Source organism: Patiria miniata, unplaced genomic scaffold, assembly GCF_015706575.1.
Source record: "Patiria miniata isolate m_02_andy unplaced genomic scaffold, ASM1570657v1 HiC_scaffold_3, whole genome shotgun sequence".
In the NCBI taxonomy this organism is placed as follows: Eukaryota; Metazoa; Echinodermata; class Asteroidea; order Valvatida; family Asterinidae; genus Patiria; species Patiria miniata.
The window spans coordinates 13,889,055-13,907,721 of record NW_024037069.1 but is presented as its reverse complement, the minus strand read 5'-3'; the positions used below and the strand labels follow the sequence as shown (position 1 = coordinate 13,907,721).

General features: G+C 37.9%; 1 protein-coding gene across 2 annotated transcripts in view; it reads left to right on the top strand.

Annotated features, from left to right (window-relative positions):
* Positions 1-18,667, top strand: part of LOC119736921 (plexin-A4-like) — a 45,769-nt gene that overhangs the window by 990 nt on the left and 26,112 nt on the right. Inside the window, exons 2-8 of one of the 2 annotated variants that reach the window (XM_038210947.1) lie at positions 2,398-2,409; positions 3,557-4,709; positions 6,654-6,854; positions 7,426-7,551; positions 12,307-12,422; positions 15,421-15,550; positions 18,455-18,611. In XM_038210947.1, the coding sequence (XP_038066875.1) occupies positions 3,624-4,709; positions 6,654-6,854; positions 7,426-7,551; positions 12,307-12,422; positions 15,421-15,550; positions 18,455-18,611 (1,816 nt within the window). In that variant the 5' untranslated portion in view covers positions 2,398-2,409; positions 3,557-3,623. Of the gene's footprint in view, positions 1-2,397; positions 2,410-2,432; positions 2,735-3,556; positions 4,710-6,653; positions 6,855-7,425; positions 7,552-12,306; positions 12,423-15,420; positions 15,551-18,454; positions 18,612-18,667 lie in introns of those variants that run through there. The other variant, XM_038210948.1, reaches the window with a different exon arrangement.

Below are 18,667 nucleotides of genomic sequence, written 5' to 3'. Positions count from 1 at the left end.
TACTTGATGTTGAGGCGGTTGTGCCTCAGGGGTTTGGATTCATTTTAGAGTTACAACTCTCCACATCCAGGGTGCATGAGTCAGCCCAGGCTAGGAGGTGAGGTTTGTGGGGAACAATTAAGAATAGTGCATAATAATATGGAAAATAAAACGTAGGTGTGTTTCTAACCCAAAGGACATTTCCAGTAATTTAGTAAATTTAAAATTATCCTTTTTTCGGTGGGTTCTAACCTTACTCTTTACCCTTTTAAACAAAAAGAAAAATAGGTCCACTAATATTTCATAATGAAGACCAGTCTCTCGTCAGTACAGAGACACAAATTTTGATTGTTTTCTTGGAGCACAAAATTTGTCAAATACTATAAACCATTTCTCATTTTTGTCTCAATTGGTCATAAACTAAACGATTTATATAAAATTTCTTTTTCATACAGACAATGCCAAAGACAAAGAAGAAGATTACGCCAGCCTCCTGATAGGCCATAAGAGGCCATCAGCACATCTTTTTCAGTTTTACCTGTGAAGGTCAAGAAGAAGTTGAATATTATAGTGAAAGTACATGTAGCTGTGTGTCTTCATCACCATTTCTTTGAATTAATTTATTTATGTGACAAGTTCTTTTTTTGTATAGTGCTAGCTTCTGGAGTGCTTAAATTATTTGTGTATAACAATTAAACAGACATGCAGGTGTCATAAAGGCAATAAATTTAAAGGCGTTACATACATTTTTATTAACCAGTACATGTGAAAGAGAAGTGAGGTGTTTGAAAAACTATGCTACTTTGCATGAAAAACCCACAGAACATGTCTATTTCTGTGATTCATCACCATTTATTTATATGACAGGTATATTTTTGGATTTAAAAGGGGTAGCTTCTTGAGTGCTTTAGTTTTGTATTACATTTACACATGCAGGTATCACATGTCAATATATTGAAAGGGTTATCGGGATATACGTGATGAATGTGTTGACATAGAGCATCACCGAACAGTAGATGAGGTTTGCTAATACAGTTGCCCAAGCATGATACATGTACATGTATAGTTAAAGCTATAGTCCATCATTTGCAGCCATCCGAAAAGTAACTGGCGTAATTACTGTTGAAAAACAAACTTGGTTGAAAGATAGTAAGGGAACTAAACTCCCTGTGAAATTATTCTTTCTGGGAAGCTGTCATTTTGAAGTAATCAACGAAAGAAGGCATTTCCAACGGTGATTCTTAAGAAGCACCGTAGGAAAATTTAAATTAGTAGTTCGTTTTGTTATTCGGCGCAGCGCGCGAGCAGTGCAACAACGTATGAGGAGTAACTGAACATTATAATTAGAAATTGCCATTGCTATGAAACAACCATAGGATTTATGACATTTTTAACAATTTGTTTTAATTTGTTTGTGAAATTTAATTTGAATGTGAAACAATATTTACATGTATGTGGCCCGTATGTATCTGGCCTGCTGAGGCCTGTTCCCCCTCCCCTCCCTTCCCCAAGGTTCCCCCTACTGGATGTTGGTGCACACAAAATTAAGCATATTGTGTTTTACCCTGAACAAATTGAAACACTCCCCCCCCCCCCAAAAAAAAAAGTAAAATGAAAAAAAGGAGGAGGGAATAAACAAAAGTAAATAAATAATAATAATTAAATAAACAAATAATATTAATAAACAGTGCTCCCCTGCAGACAATGATTCAGTTCCAATTCATCCAGCCATGCAGTCACTTCCTTAAGTGTCATAGGAATTAAAAATGATCCTGGAGAAAATATTAATTCAAAATCATAAATAGCTGGTCTGTGCTTATGTGAGAAAAAAAACCAACCAACTGGAGCAATTCGGTACAAGGTTTGTGTCTGGTTCTATCCAACGTCAGAGTGTGTCTAAATAAAAATAAGACGACAACAAAAAAGAAAAATATTAGTGATTGCAAGATGATAGACAGAATGCACAAAAAGCAAGAAAAGCAAGTCAAATAATTATAACGTAAAAAAAGATCCAACGAACCATAACATTTTTCATGGAGTTACATTTTGTAAATTTGGACGCATTATATGTGCAGACCTTGGCTCATGCACAGGGAAATATAATCCACATCTTTTCTTGGCTGGTTTGGGGGCAAAAACGATCTAGATTTGGCCAGTAAACAAGGAATATTTTCAGTCCAGTCCCGCAGAGGGCGCCGTTTGCGAAACCGGAAAACATTTGCGGAACCGGTCAAAGCACCGACCTCTACAAAATGTCCTGGCAAATTTCTCTTTCAAACGATCGCAGAAAACTATTCATATCATGAAGTAGGTGAGTAATTTGCGCATATTTATAGATAGGTAGCTTCCTGTGAAAGCGCGTTTTTTCGCCACAAGACGCTTCAGACGATTTGCGATTGCGGAACCGGTCAAACGACTGTACTAAAAAAGGTAGGAGTTTCTGTTCACGTAAGTTTATTGCGGTTTGCATCGTATCGGTTTCCGCGTCCGGTATCCTGGTACAGTGGTAGTGGCATGCTGTGGTGGTACTGCTTCTTGTTGGTCGTCGTGGTACAAATACAATTGCAGAACATTAATAGCAAATTTTAATCGACACAGACTTGTGATTGTGAACGTTTGGGTTTTTTTTTTTTTCAAATCGAATTATTGTGTGTAAATTTCTTCATCGACGTTCTCATGTGGATATTCTGAGATTCTCAGACTCGTGCAAAGGAGAGTAATTCCATCGAAGTTGAACCTATTTTTATCAATAGCGGTAAGTGCGCGTTGTATTATGGACTTGCGTGAATATGTTCAGTTTTCTACAACAATTGGATCTTGAGTGGAAATTAACTGGGCAGAATTGAAAATATTGGTGCATGCTTTGATTTTTGCACAATGCTTTGGAAAATGTAGCTTTTTGTTTGTTATCCTTGACAATATTGTATTTTGTGTTTACAGTTTAATTGTTCTAATTTGATTTATAATTTGTAAAATATCTGTAGATATTGTCATATAAAAACAAACAAAACAAACCCGGGAACTTTATCTTAACATTTCTCTCTTCTTTTTTTCTTGGTCACAAAATTCAATTCTCATCCTTGATTGCCAGAAAGGGATCTACTGCATTCTACTCGTAGTTTGACCTTTAGTCATCACCATCTCAACAAATTGTAATACATGTAACATGCTGCTTAATTTATTAGAAACTTACCATTGTTAAATATTTATTTGGGGATTCATTTTAAATTGACTGTGCTTGTTCATACTTACAAAGTTATGAAACAGTTAGATCGACAAAATATTGCAACCTTGACTTCTCAATCTCAAAAACAAACTAACAGTCGGCTGCCTGCACAAATGCCTTAAACTGCACTAATTTGCTTTTAACTTTTTGCAATGTTAATAAAAAACCTGTCTGTAATCTCTCCTCAAGAAACAGTCAGATACTATGGTAACAGATCCATTCTCTTGGTGAGGTTAACTTCTCTCAAAACATCTGTGCCTGTTTTAGGGGCTCTGTTTTGTCCACATACCGTATGAGTGAAAGTATGGTGAAATTTATAACTGACTGTCCTAATAACTCTCTTTTGTTCAGGAAAGCAAGGAGCAGATGGACAGAGCTTGATTGAATTGAATGTTGAAACCGAGTCTTTCGTGGAGCTATGGATGAACGGATGGTAACATCCGTGCTTCTTGTAGTGTCTTTCTGGGCCTGCTTCCAGGCTTCAGTCGCACAATGGACCGGGCAGCTTTCAGCCTATGAGATCGCATCATTCCAAAACCCAGATCCCGACCCAAACACCAAACTCAACCATGTCCTTTTCCATGGTCCCTCTGATGTATACGTCGGAGCGATGAATTCCGTCTACCGACTGGATGAGAACTTTGTAGTGCAGAGTAACGCCAGCACAGCTCTGGACTGTGAAGACCCAGATGACTGCGCTAACGAAAACAAGATCCTCTTTGTTGAACCAGTCCGAGATAGACTGATTACTTGTTGGAGTGACAATGAAGGCAGATGTCAACAGAGAAATCGAGATGAACTGACTGTTGCAGGCACCGTAAATAGTGTCGTGGGTGTATCACCTGGCAGAGGTAAGACCACTGTTGGTCTGTTAGCGCCTGGCCCAGGGAGAAGAGACTGGCTCTATGTAGCATCCACCTACACAAGGGATAGTAACACAGATGTCCCAGCAGTTGCACGACGACATTTGGGTCTAGAGGTTCCTGATGGTAGACTGTTTTTTTCAGGAGAAGACGTGCAAATCAATTTTAATGAGGCTTACCGAAGCAGGGCTTTTGACATTAACTACGTGTATGGATTTTCTGCCAACGACTTCACCTATTTTGTCACTGCTCAGCAGGAAGCAGTCAGCTCTACTCCGACATTTGTTTCCAAAGTGGTTCGTGTTTGTCAAAACAGTAACACATTTGAATCATACACTGAGATCATCCTACACTGTGGTCAAGAATCCCAATCCTATAACCTTGCCCAAGCTGCTTACTTCGGACAAGCAGGACCTGACTTGGCGGAATATCTTGGAATCCAGGAGGCATCTCCGATGCTGTTTGCAGTTTTTGCGACCAACGTTGGAGCAACTGACACCCCCAGTGATAGCTCTGCACTGTGTGCTTTCAGAATGGATGAGATTGAAGAGGCATTTGAAACAGGCATACGAAAGTGCATTCAGACTGACGGAGACGAGTATAAAGTGGGATATCTTCATGAAAGTAAATGCAACTCAATCGTAAGTTCCTTTCTTGTATTCAGTTTCTAGAATTTGTACCTAGATCCGCAGATATGAACAATCATGTTTATTAGGTTGAACGGCCTGGTCTGTTATCTTTAGCTGTGTAAACTTGTGTAGTTTGTGCTGGTCTGAAGGACTAGCCTAGTATCCTCTTGAGGGTGAGCATTTACGGGTAGCTACAGGAATTGGGTACCCGATTGATTAAAACACGGGTACACGGGTTAAGAAACCTATCCCCCCCAAAATTTTAATCCCGGAAGGTGCTGTACAGATTATTCAAAAAGATCTGCTTGATATTACATGTACTACCACATCGATGCATCAATACAGCAATAAGTGTGTACAGTGAGCTCAATGTAGCTTTACGATGTAAACCTCCTTTTTCACAAGCATCATAATTGTGAATCTGTTGATTGTGAATCCGTGTAGCCCGGTTTTCATTTTCAAATCTCCACAAATGACTTTCAAAACCTTTCTTTTTTATTGTCAGCTCAGTTACGGGTACTCGATTCCACAATCTGGAACGGGTTCCTGACATCAGCAGTCGGTTGGGATGCAATGCAGCCCCAGTCCTCATTGTACTTAATGTATCTCACTGAGGACTCACTCACTGTCACATATGAGCCAGGCAGTGCTGATAAATAATGTCATTAACATCCATCCAATTGTGTACACACGTCTGCATGCCTTGGCCGTCACCGCGTTATGGGGAAGTTTTTTATTGTTAGGCAAATTAGGACCAAGTTATGGGGACTTCCTTATACCTTTTTCAAGTCCCCACAATTACCATGACTACGGAACAGGACCGACTGAACGGACTTCCTGTGAATATTGCCATTCTGAATCAATTAATTGGAATTCTATGAGCTCTTGGACCAACTTTACCAGGCTTACCTGAGGCCAAAAAAAAAAATACTCGGTCTCTGGTCAGCGCGCACGTCGATTTTAATCATGCGCGTCAACCTTCTTTTTTTTCTTCAAATTAACACGGAAGCTAATACAGCGCCCTCTATTGCCGCGTCTCCTCATATTTTTGTACCAAGGAGCACCAAGAAGTGGGGAAATTGCACCAAGGCAAATGATAAAGGGCACCAAGGCAAATTATGGAGGACACCAATGTATAATGAGGACACAAAAAAGCAAAACAGTACCCACCTTGTCTGTACAATACAAGCTTGAAAAAAAAAAGCCACCGAAAAAAAAAAAGACCACGTCGCCGCATCAATACTGGAACTTCGGTCTGACCACAGACCGACTATTTTTTTTTTTTTTGGCCTAAGCTTGTCTTGTTTGTTCATTAAAATATATTATATAACCGACATACAGATCCCTGTCATTTGATTGGTGGAACTTACATCACGTGACATTCGTTATTACTTCCATTCACGCCTGGGCTCAAAAAGTCCCATTCGCCACTTTTGAGCAATTAGGATAATTCTTGTTCCAAGACGCGGTATTTGTGTACAAATGCATGCAAGTATGCACGTTCAGCAATGCGCATAGCATTGTTCCAAAGAGCCAGTGCTACAGAGGTGGGTTCAAACATTTTCGTGAAGGGGTGGTTCAGAAGAGAGAAATACATTTTCCACCAATTTGTATTGAAATGAAAGTTCAATATTTCAAACGTCAAGGATCTTTATGTCAGTTATATAAAACAAATATTGAGTGGCTTTAAATTGTGAAATGGGAGGAATCTTATCACTCGGTAAAATCTGGACTTTTCCAGTTCACTCGGCTTTGCCTCATGAAATGGAAAAGTTCAGATTTTACCTTGCGATAATATTCCTCCCATTTCACTCTGAGCCACTCAATATTTGTATACCATTCATCATTCTACCAACATATTGCCCCCCCCCCCCCCCCCCCCCCCCCGCCTTTGATACCCACAACAACACTTGTGATAGGCCAAAATAATGATTGAAGGTGTTTGTTCTCTTGCAGTCAACATTTACCGATTTGCAACTGCAAAGAGTACTGTGTGATGTTACTCAAAACTTATACCGGAATGCTAATAACCCTGACGGAGTAACCGCTACGCCGTTGTTTCAGGTGGAGGATGCCCGAATGTCATCAATTATTACCAGCACGGAGAGGAACCACACCGTCGCTTTCATTGGTACTTCGCAGGGTTCCTTAATTAAGGTGAGGTGGCAACATTTTCCACAAAGTGTGCTTCAGAATTAGTTTCATTGCATTTCCAAACACTTATGTCCTCTCCATAAAAAATAAAAGGTATAATTAAGACCTAATTCAGGCCAGCAGATGTGACAAAACCTGAAAACCACTGCTTGTGTGAGGCTTGTCAAGTTACAAAGGACATGCAACTAACAAATATGATTAGAAGATAAACAAAACATTTAAAATTATTTGAAGTACTACTTACAAAGTTTTGAATAAGAAGATGCAAAGAATTCAACGTACAAAGTTTTCAGACTTTTACATAAAAATACTTTACTTTACAGAAGATAGGTTTGTCAAATATTATTTGACAATTTGCTGAAACTAAACAAGGGTGGATCCAGAGAGGTTACTGCCAGGGGGGGGGGGGCTCTGCCACTGCTGAATAATTACATGACCTCATAAAATGTCATACGCAAGTGTAACATGACTATACATGTTCCATATAGTGTTTGAAAGGTAGGACAGGCAATGTTTAATTCTTCCAGGTTAAAAACTTCAGAGATTGAGAGAGTCTCCATGTTGATCATTTCAGGTGCACATTGAAAACGGGACTCACGCAAGGTTTTACGAGACAATCAAAGTAGGAGACAGCACCATACAGACTGACATAAGTCTGGATGAGACCAAGCAGCAGTTACGTGTACTGACTGAACAACAGGTATGAGTGTATCAATATATGTTAAAAGCATACAGGATCATTAATAATAATCATAATCGGCATTCATAAATACCTAAGACAGTTTACGCATTCCTATTGGTCGAGAGCCCGTCACGTGGCCGGTCTTAAATGGATGATAAAGACATGGCTAGCTGTTCTTAAACACTTTTCCAGTGTCACATGAAATTTGGACTCCCATGAAATCCGGTGCCTTTTAACGTTTCATTGGTTGAACGTTCACATTCCTCACGTATGCATGCGCAATACTACCAGTGAATCAGTATTTCATGGTCCGAAATTCACATTACACCAGCCCAGCTGCGTTTTGCGCGATATCGTGCAGTACGAGCGATGCGTGCGTCAATGTCCTTATAAGGTAACAAGTTGTGGAGGGGCATTCCATATTATAGTCAAAGGGGTGTTTCGTAAAACATGAAGTAAAATTGTTGAACAAAATGGTTGGCAACGTCTAGTTTTTGACTTGTTTTGATTTTTGGACCGAAAAGATTTGTTTTTTGACCGAAAAGGAATTTATGAATGGGAATAAATATGTGTTCGGTTGGTATTAAACACTCTGTTTAAGACCGGTGTGAGTCTGGAGGGGTGATAATTACCCTCGGCTTCGCCTCAGGTAATTATCACCCATCCAGACTCACACCGGTCTTAAACAGAGTGTTATAATACCTCCCGAACACACATTTATTCCCTTAGTAAATTAACTGATTTTTTAAATAAAGAGTATAGACAAAAATGTGTTTCGTGATCAAAAGGTTGTGCATTGGATTTCACTGTTTTTTCAAAAAGTGTATAATATTCCCTGAGCTGAAACTTAAACAGGTTAGGCTTTGAACATTGCTCTTTATATTTTGTGTGGTGTCATTATTGGAAACCGGCTAACATAAGTCAGGAAAAGCAAATGATCCTATATGCCTTTAAGCCAACCCTCAGTATTTCAATTGTAGAGTCGGTCCTTCCTGATAACATAATAAGCATTATGGTCATTGCTACTTCCTGAGTATTGTCATTGTTACTTTCTGATGGCAGATTAGTAAGCACTATATCAGTGTTATTTTTCGAATATTGTCATTGCTTTCTGAGTTTTATCGTTACTTTTGGATGGCATACATGTAAGTACTATTGTCGTCGTCGCTTGTTTGTACACAACATCCGCTGAATGCGAAGTGAATATAATGACATTAAACAATTGTAGCAAAATCCCCCAGAGAGGGAATGTTAATTTGTTAATTACATTTATTACATTCATTCAAGAGTGTTTGCACACAAAAAAAGGAATGAGAAAGCGGCAAGAAATCGCCTCAGATTGCACCACACAGCATCTAGAACCACGCCTCAAGATCTTTGCGCTTGCGCTCGCAGGATTCATTCTCAAGCAAGTGCTTAAAGTTGCCCCCACCCCCCCCCCCACCCCAGCCCCCCCCCCCCCCTGAAAATTTTGTTCTAGATCCTCCCATGATTGTAACATGGGCATAGGATATGTATTTATATTGCATCATTCAATTCTAAATTGCAGGGCACACATTTGGAATTATAGTTTTTTTTATGATCTCTGCATACTCAGGTAAATAAATGTAATAAATTAATTCATTGGGGTGTACTAACGTCCATAGAAGGCCAACTAATGCCACAACACAATTTGAATGTTTTACATTCAATGTGTTGCTAAACTCAAACTGCAAATTTCTTCTGTTTTGGGTGGGGTGGGGCGTTTTAAATCGAACAGAGACACATGTACCTGCAGTTTAAATATTGACATTTTCTGTACCAAGAAAAGAGACAGGTTTTCATGCCAACAGGCTGTATGTTTATATGTACAAGCAGTGATGCAAACTATGCTATCATCAGTGCAATGTGGACATGATGAATAACAAGCAATCACCGTCTGTCATATACATCTGGGGTTATTTTAGGGGGGGGGCGTTACAAATCCTGCAGCATTTGTCAGTGGCGCCTGATGAAATCATCGTAGCATGAATCTCATAACCTGATGCCTATTAGGTCATATTATTCAGTACTCAAGGCAAATTCCGTCTGAAGATTCAATTATCTTCAGTCCAATTTGTCATATTTTTTAATTATCATTGGAGCAATTCATATTGGATCTTAATGAAATTAGTTGATTTATTTTTTTACCATATCATCACACATGATGCTCAGTATTACAAAACAGACATGAGAAACTTAAAGAAATACCAAGGAATAATTAAAATAGATCTAGATAAATATTATTGTACTTTTTAAAATTAAATGTTATATAAATTCTTATCACTGTAGGAGATCAACTTAAGAAAAACGCTGATTCCAACTGGTTAATGAAAGTAAATAGTGGCAACATTTTACTAGTATTTTTGCGATGTACTTGTTTTCAAACTTGCACCAAAGTATATTATAAATGAACAAACCTTGGATATCAGATGTAATAAGAACATGGAACATCAAAATTAAAATCCAAATGGTAATTTTGCTCTGGTAAACTGGGAAAAAATTAGAGTCCTCCACTTCTCAGAGTTTCTAATAGAGTTTCGCCTTGGAAACCCATGGGCAAAATCCCAATGGCAATACCCCATGGGAAGTTGCCATGGTTTTTTTTGTAAGGGTTTGCACAAAAATGCGGCACTATGTTTTAAATTTGAGAAAATCTCAGAAAATTCCAAATTAACATTTAAGAATTTCTGTAAACTACTTACATACCCATCCAGATGTTTGTCAGAAAATTATTTTCTTATTTTTCGGGGCATTTTCAAAGGGTTCGTTTGCACTTGAAAATAAAATCGGAGAAACACGCCAAAATAAAATTTTCTTTTTAACTTTGTAACGGGACAAATAAACTCGCGATTTATGAACGGGAGTGTTTAGAATTTGATGAAATTTCACTTTCTGTGAAATTTCAGTTCAAACTTTTTGTTCTAGCTAGGCGCTACAGGCGAAAAATCAAAGTGCGCACGTTGGGGGCCATACCACGTTAGGGTACATCAACAATAGTATTTGTAACACTTTTTTTCAGCAGGAAAAATCTGTTAAATAGAATTTCTTCTGCATATATCACTGACATACCAATCTCTACTGCGTTGCAGAGCTATCAGTGTCGTACAACAATGACAACTTGACCAGTTTTCTATTGCCAATCAGCATACCAGAGCCCAAGCTCTGCTTATCGTTTGTGATAAATCCCTGCTTAATTTAGCAGACTATTCCATGCTTACAGTTACACATAGTAAATATCGCAGGTAAGTTAGGAATGATATGCACATGTGTACCTATAATGAAGGATTCCATGCTTACAGGGTTAGCACATTGTGATCATAAGCACGGAATTCTGTGGTTAGCAGAGCCATGAAATTCAGCCAAGGTGTGGTCCTAAAATGATAGTGTTTAACAAACACTTGTATTATGTTCATTGAACCAGGATGCTTAGATGTGAAAATAATGTTATAGCTTCCTCATAAACATCCATTTGGCTTGAAATGTGATGTTTGTTTCGATTTTATAATGGGAAAACCATCTGACTGAAGCACATGTACCCCAGCCTTTTTCAGCGTATCATCAGTGCATTCAAGCATTTAAGGATCTAGCTAAGTTATCTTTACTTCAAAATTTGCTCAAATACAATGTAAGCAGTTATATTGTGTTGGATGAATTGTCACCAATGGCCAACTAAATTGGACGGTGTATCATAATCACTCATCATTGGTGTGGTAACAGCATTACCTGCAACGCTGTTCAACGACCAAGGACTTGAAGACTATGATTACATTTCTGACAGGAAAGCAACCAGGATGCAAGTGGGCCACTTCCGCTGAATTGTGATCTGATGATAGCTTGGGTTTTATTTATGTCTCATTCAGTGGAGATACATTATACTGAAAGATAAATATTCCTTGATATGCATCCCGAACCCATGAAAACATGGAGGTGTCAAAGAGATTTTTCCCTAGAAATGTAAACTCTTGGTCTACAATCTACCATATATTTCAGTTCTATGTTATAATAAGCAGGATTTAATGTGAATTATGTAACATAAAATAAAAATGCAATGACAGAGAGTCAGAGAATTCAAAAATAAACCGTACTAACAAAAACGTAGCAAGGGTTTTGTTTGCTTGTTGCAAAATGTAATTTTTGTCCCATTTTCACTGTTACGATTTTGTTTGTATTATTGTCCCGATTTTGCTGCTTATCCCCCCCCCCCCTCCGCCATTGAGTACTGAAACTCTTTAAGTTGTGCAATTCTCTAGAACTGCTTGGAAACTTGCCTTTTATTCAGAAAGGGGGTTGTTAATTTAATATCTTACTAAATTAAGTATTTATTTATTTATATTTTTCCCCTTCGTAGATGATATTTTATAAGCTCTGTGTATTCCATGCTGTCTGAGCACCAAGAAAAAAATGGAACTTCAGGTGGAACTCAACACAAGACCTCCTCCTTAACAGATTAAATGATTATCATACATGTAGCTTGTCTCGTGCTGTCAGCTGTGGGCATTGAACATTACATTTCACCATCATTGTTATTGTACCCGAGAACAGACAAATTTGACCATGATCACTAAAGTGCATAACATGTCATGTCTATGTCTGTTGAAAAACAAAGACGATTTTTTTTTCACACAATTATTCTCTCACATTTAACATGACATGAAATCCTCAATTTACTTTTGATGACTTCCAGTTTTGTTTTCTAAATCTGCACAAATACTGTCTATAGATGATGTTTTTCAATCTATCGTTTCTCAACAGCTTTTGAGATTGCGAGTTGAAAACTGCAGTCAGTACACAAGCTGTGAGTCTTGCATCGGGGGCAGCTCTGGGCAGGATGGCGACCCGTACTGTGGCTGGTGCACACTACAAAACAAGTAAGATATGGGGCGGTTACCAGTGCTTCATTAAATTTCAAAATCGTTAAATTCCTCTTTGATTGTGTAATGGAAATAGTGAGACGAGGCAAGCCTAGAGCTGGGCCCAGAGTGCACAGTATTCTGAGTGCTATTCCCTTGAAGTCTATTCATACATGTGGTATACACAGTTTGTTTAGCCCATTTATTGGTATTACGGGGTAATGCTATACAATAGCACTGCCCGGTTCACAAGTGATGACAGTCAGTCAGTCAGTGAGGTACCCAAGGGGACTTATTTGCATATCTTATGATATGCATAGCCTTTTATCAATCCCTCTTCCTTAATTGTAGTGAGAAATTTTTAGCATTATGTTATTTTGGCTGGACCATTACTTTTGCTAATTTTGTTTTATATTTGGACTACATTGTTGTGTATTTACATGTATGAAGTTTTTTTGTATTGCAACATTCTTGTAATTTGGCCTGAGGGCAACGAGTTGAAGGAAATAAAGCAATAAAATAATAATAATATACATTAGGTTTTTCCGGGACTGGCGATAATAAAGGCACAATGATGTATTATTTTGACTGGGTTTGCCATTGCACAAGACTTAGCACTTACAAAGTTATGGATAAGGTATGCCAACCCCATTGGTTGTAATGATGTCTATATCAATTTGCATATTCTATGGGTTTTTTCACATCACTTGCAATTTTCTACTGTTTTCTTGAAAGATCGCAGTTCTTGCAAGTTTTTAATTTGGGTTTGTTTAGAAAAGACAATTATTTCTTTCCTTTTATTTTCCGAGAATGGATTCAGTAAAACATCCCATATTTTTGTTTCTTGCAAATATCCCATTATTCTCAGAAAGAAAGAAGTTTTTTGAGCACCCAAACCATATGACCATCATGCCTGACTTGATGTCAAGGACTTCAAGCAGGATATAGCTACCAATCAGCAGACTAATATGTTTGTGTTTGACCTGGCCCTCTGGTTTGGCTTCCGCAACTTGCCTGAATAAGAGGAAGTCGCAAAGAAAATTGCATGAGCCATTATCTTTGCATCCACACATAAACAGTTGCGTTATGGATCGGTGTTTGAATCTGTGTTTGTTTTTTGCATGCTCAGTGTTGTGAAATTATGGCAGATGTGACAATTGAGCTGTGAGGGGAGTTTTGCAAGCCAGAACCCCCCTTGGCGATGGGCCTGCATGGAATAGATTAAAACTCTGTAAGCACCTAAAATCATGTGCTTAGCATGCGTCATGAAATTGGGCATATACTTGTCAGTGATTTGATTTATGCCTAGCACACATGCTTAGCGTTTGTCTCGTAAGCAGCTGCTTAAATTTTAGTACATTTGTACTAAGGCTTCAATCCCTGTAACAGAAGATATTCAGCTCCACTGTTTAGTATGACTGTACAGCACTAAATCTTGCATGAGATACTATTGCCTTCTATGCACATGTGCCGCATATGGCCCCAAAATGATTACTTTCTACATAATTTATTGCTAATCACCCCCTCCTTTATAATTGACAGAGTGGTTCTTCATTGAACATGATCTGTTATGACTCCCTGGTGGATACTTCATTTCAGATTATGCAGGTCATGTATGATATATAATACATACATGTAGCATGTACATGTATGTACTTCACCGGTAAGGTGCGCTTTTTAGATATACAGGGGAAGTTACAATTAAATATTCACCGTAGAGTTTTGTAATTTTTTTGTGATGTTCATTGAAATGTTCCATTGTGTAACACCAGCAGGAAAACAAACAGGAAGCTGGTGTGGATCTGGGTCAGTGTCACATCCCGCCACTAGTACACTCAGCTGGCCTGATCATTAGCACATTGCACCAAAATACCTGGAATATTTTATCTCCATGAGTTATTCTATAAATTAGGGGTCCACTTTCTTTCCTGTCCCTGTTACATCTGACATCTATGATTTTATAATTCTGCTGCACTCCTTAATGCAGTCATATCCTCCAAGAGTGATTATAAATGACACAACTACCTACATGTACCAGCAAATCATTCTGACAAAGTACAAAATGTACCAAAGTAACAGGCACAGAAAAATGTGTATCAATTGTGTGTATCAATTTCGGAGAAAAAAAACACCTGATATGTGTTTCAAATACTGCCAGCAATTTACCAAATTTAGTTAGTCCGCATTTTGTTTGCAATCGGTTACACATCAGTGAACGGGTGCAAGCCAGCTAGTCTGGTTCCCTGACCTGACAATTCCTTGACGTCTATATATTGCTTAGTTTCATTTGAAGTTGAGTCAGGGAGGCAGACTACAAGAACAGCAGGTTGGCGTAGTGGTACTTTACTCGCCTTCCACCGCTGTGACCCGGGTTCGAATCCCGCCTGGGCCAATATGTGGATTGGGTTTTCAGTCCCTGCCTAATTCCGTGGGTTTTCCCCAGAATATTCTTCTGGGCTTTTCCTCCCACCTCTAAAACTGTAACTTCTTCTCATTGTCTTCTCTCCACAGGTTTCTTCAGGCTTGCGAGCTACAGTGCCTAGGGCGCTTTTGAGGAATCCTTGGTTTCATTACCAGAAATGATTAATAATAATAATAATAATAATAATAATTCTTGGTTTTCCAGCATCTATGAACACCAAACTTTAAACAGATCAGACAAAATCCCCGGTACTCACCCCCAAATCCATCCATGTCTGAAAATTAAGGCAAAAGCAAATGTTGTATTACCTTTAAATTTGATTATTCTCATTAACCCCTGTTCTCACCACCCAACCAGTTGCTCCATATACACCCCGGGTCTTAACCCCACCTGGTATGGTTTATGGATTCATCAGGAAAACAATACAATATAAGAGAATATAATACAGTGTAATACAATGTAATACAATGTAATACAATGTAATACAATGTAGTACAGGTGTTAATGGGAATAAAGTGAACCTAGCCAGAGCAATTTGTTGGACTTAAATTTGTCATTTCTATTCTCACCAAGAAGTCGACATTTTTCTCACAGATGCACAGTGCACAGGGAGTGTCCGATGGCCGATATCTCAACCCGCTGGCTCCCATACAATGCCATTCAGTGTGTTGATATCAGTGACATTGAGCCTGCTAACTTGCCTATCACAGACCCACAGCAAATGGTAAGCTTTTTAAATTATCATTTATTTATATTTTAATCATTTTTGGGTCCCAAAATTCCGTCTATGACTTCTGATGCATGTACAACTAAATCAAATAAATTATAAACATGTTCGCAAAAAGGACCTTTTGTCAGCTTCTAAACCGATAGAAAACGGGAAGGCTTGAAACAGGGCATTATGTCAAATTCTTAGAGGCCGTTGTGGGGAAAATGGTAAAGTCAAAGTGTTATTGAGAGAGCAAATAGGTTCTGTAATTGGAGACAAGAGTGTAGATGGGTCATTTTATACATTTTTCCTGTTCCTGTTACCTTGTTATTTTGTCATCTGGCGTTCAAGTATAATTAAAAGTGACTTCCAGCTGTTTCTGATATGTTGGGTAAGTAGTTGGTATTCATAATCACTCTTGAAAAAACATATGCTTCATGAAGGCATAACAGGGACAGGAAAAAATTAGACCCCAAATGTATAGAATGACCAATAATTGTATCGTCCAGTTGTTAAAGATACTATTGCATGGATTATAGCCGTAGAAATTTAAACCCAACATTCTTCTCACTTTTTTTCATTTCAATATCTGATCCAGTAATTTAATTACCGCCTGTTTTCAGACTTAAGTCACGCCCAAAGTCTGTCCTGCTCATTTAGGAAGAGAGAGATATTGTACATGGTTCATTTTATTATTAGCAAGATATCACCTTGACTCTCAAGTCCAAGGGCCTGCTAGATGCATCAAAATGCCGCAGAGTGGAAAGTTGCTAGATTGAGTAACGTCTGTCGTTGATGTATGTGTGTGATCGCTGTGCGCGCCTCGTATCATCGCGTTATGTATGACAGCACATGTGCACGGTGATGTCTTGCTGTCTGGAATTGGGTTTGGTGCAGTGTGCTCGCATTATTTATGCCATAATGAAAAGATAATTTATTGAAAATGAAACTGAAAGCACATTTAATTGTGTTTTAATTGATTTGATTGTAATCTGTATTGCTGATTGAGCAAAAGATAATTTGCATGGTTATTTGTAGTAATTGAATCTGAAGACAGATCTGCTCAGTTTAGTTGGGGTCCCAAATTTCTTAGTTTATATATATATTTTTAAACTAAATTAAATAATCACTTGTCCCCTAAAAATAGGCCCATGAAATTTAATAGTGTAATGCAGTCCTAAAAATTGCACCTTTGTGTCTTATTTAACTTTATTTTCAATTTTCATTTTGCCATTTTAAGGGTGTTTTGGTGCCTTTTTGGTTTTCATGTTAAAAGCAAATTTCCATATTCATGATCAAAACTGTGATGCGTTCAAGACAGAAATGTAAGTGTGTCACAGCTGCATTTGCAGCAAAAGTTGCCAGAATTTCGGATTTTTTCCAATGGTAAATTCCTGGATTTCTGCACTTCATTGTTTCTGTACATGACACCAAGTCAATGAGCAAACTTTATGCCAAATGTTTTTCACAATAAGCACATTTTTGGTTTCACAATTTGAACAGAAAACTGCTAAACTGAAGAGTATGTTCCTCAAATGACATCACAGCAATAGCGCCCTCAGTTGTGGGAAAAGCATGGAACATTTTAAATATTTTTAAAAGGGCACTTTATAAAAACAAGCAACTAAAAGGGTTGTCTCATAGTTTTCATACATTTCACTTCAGAGGAATGGAGATTTGAACAAAATATGTTCAATTTTAAAATTCACATCATGTTCCGTTAAATAAATTAAACATATTCATGACCTCCTAAAAACTGCTCAAAAGGAAATTTTGGGGCTCAGAAATATATTCCTCCCAGAAAAATAATTATCAGCTTTCTCAAATTATTTATCTCAAACACCTCCAGGTGAAATGACCACAATCACTTCATCAATAAAATACAAAGTCTCCAGACAATGCTTAAGTAATGTAATGTACATGTAGCAAATAGCAATACACAAATTTGTTGCATCGGTGTACGGATAAGACTCTAGCAGCCCTGGTAATTACAGCCAAGGTTGAGATTGCCAGCCATGCGGAGCAAACTAGGCTGTCTGTTTCTTCAAGACGTCACCCCTCGTAGGCAGGAGGTCCTATCCCGCTGAGTTCAACCAGTCCATGGTTTCTTTGCAACAGACTTTTAAAATGTCACTGTGCATGTACCCAAAAATATTTTTATTGCCAGAAAATTTTCAATCATATTTAGAAAAATGAATTAAACATAATAATTCTTTTAGTACTTTTTGGTTATTTCTTTTTTCATTTTGTGATAAAGAGTTGTAGCAAAGGATGAGTTTACGTTAAGTTTACAGGATTTGACATTATCAATTTTACAGGCAAATGGTACACTTTACAAACATAATCGTTCAAGATTGGATCATCTATATTTGCTTCTTGATACAGTTGGTTTAAACTTGCTTGGCATTTTGTGCATTCACTTGGAGATCAGACCTGTATAAAAAAAACAAATTAGCTCACTTTTTGCAGAATTTTAGTGAAGTCAATCAAAACTCAATCAACAGTCAATCACAAGCGTATCACAAGTCAATAAAAGAGTCAATCATTAGCCTTTCACAAAGTCAATCACAAGTCTATTACAAGTCAATCACAGATCATCACAAGTCAGTCACAAGTCAATCATAATTAGTCAATCACAAGTCTTTCACAATTTATTCACAAGTCAGTCACAAGTTATCACTAGTCAATCACATATCGTCACAAGTCAGTCACAGATCATCACAAGTCAATCATAATCCGTCAATCACAAGTGTATCACGAGTCAATCACAAGTCAATCACAAGTCAATCACAAGTCAATCACAAGTCAATCACAAGTCAATCACAAGTCAGGTGACAGGCTGAAACAATTAAGACATTTTACTTGTAGCTGAATTGTGATTGAGTGATTGACAAGAACGCAATTCCAATTTTTTTCCAGATCACACTGATGGTTGATCAACTTCCTGATCCTGAAGGTGACGAGTCTTACAGCTGTCAGTTCAACAACCTGCCTCTATCTCAAGGAGAAACCAATGGCAACATCATAAGATGTATGACTCCACTTCCCAGCACAGTTCCACTCATTCCGCAAATGGGTAACCGCTTATTTTCTTGTTGAAATACTTGATTGGTTTCCTGCTAGAATTATGTT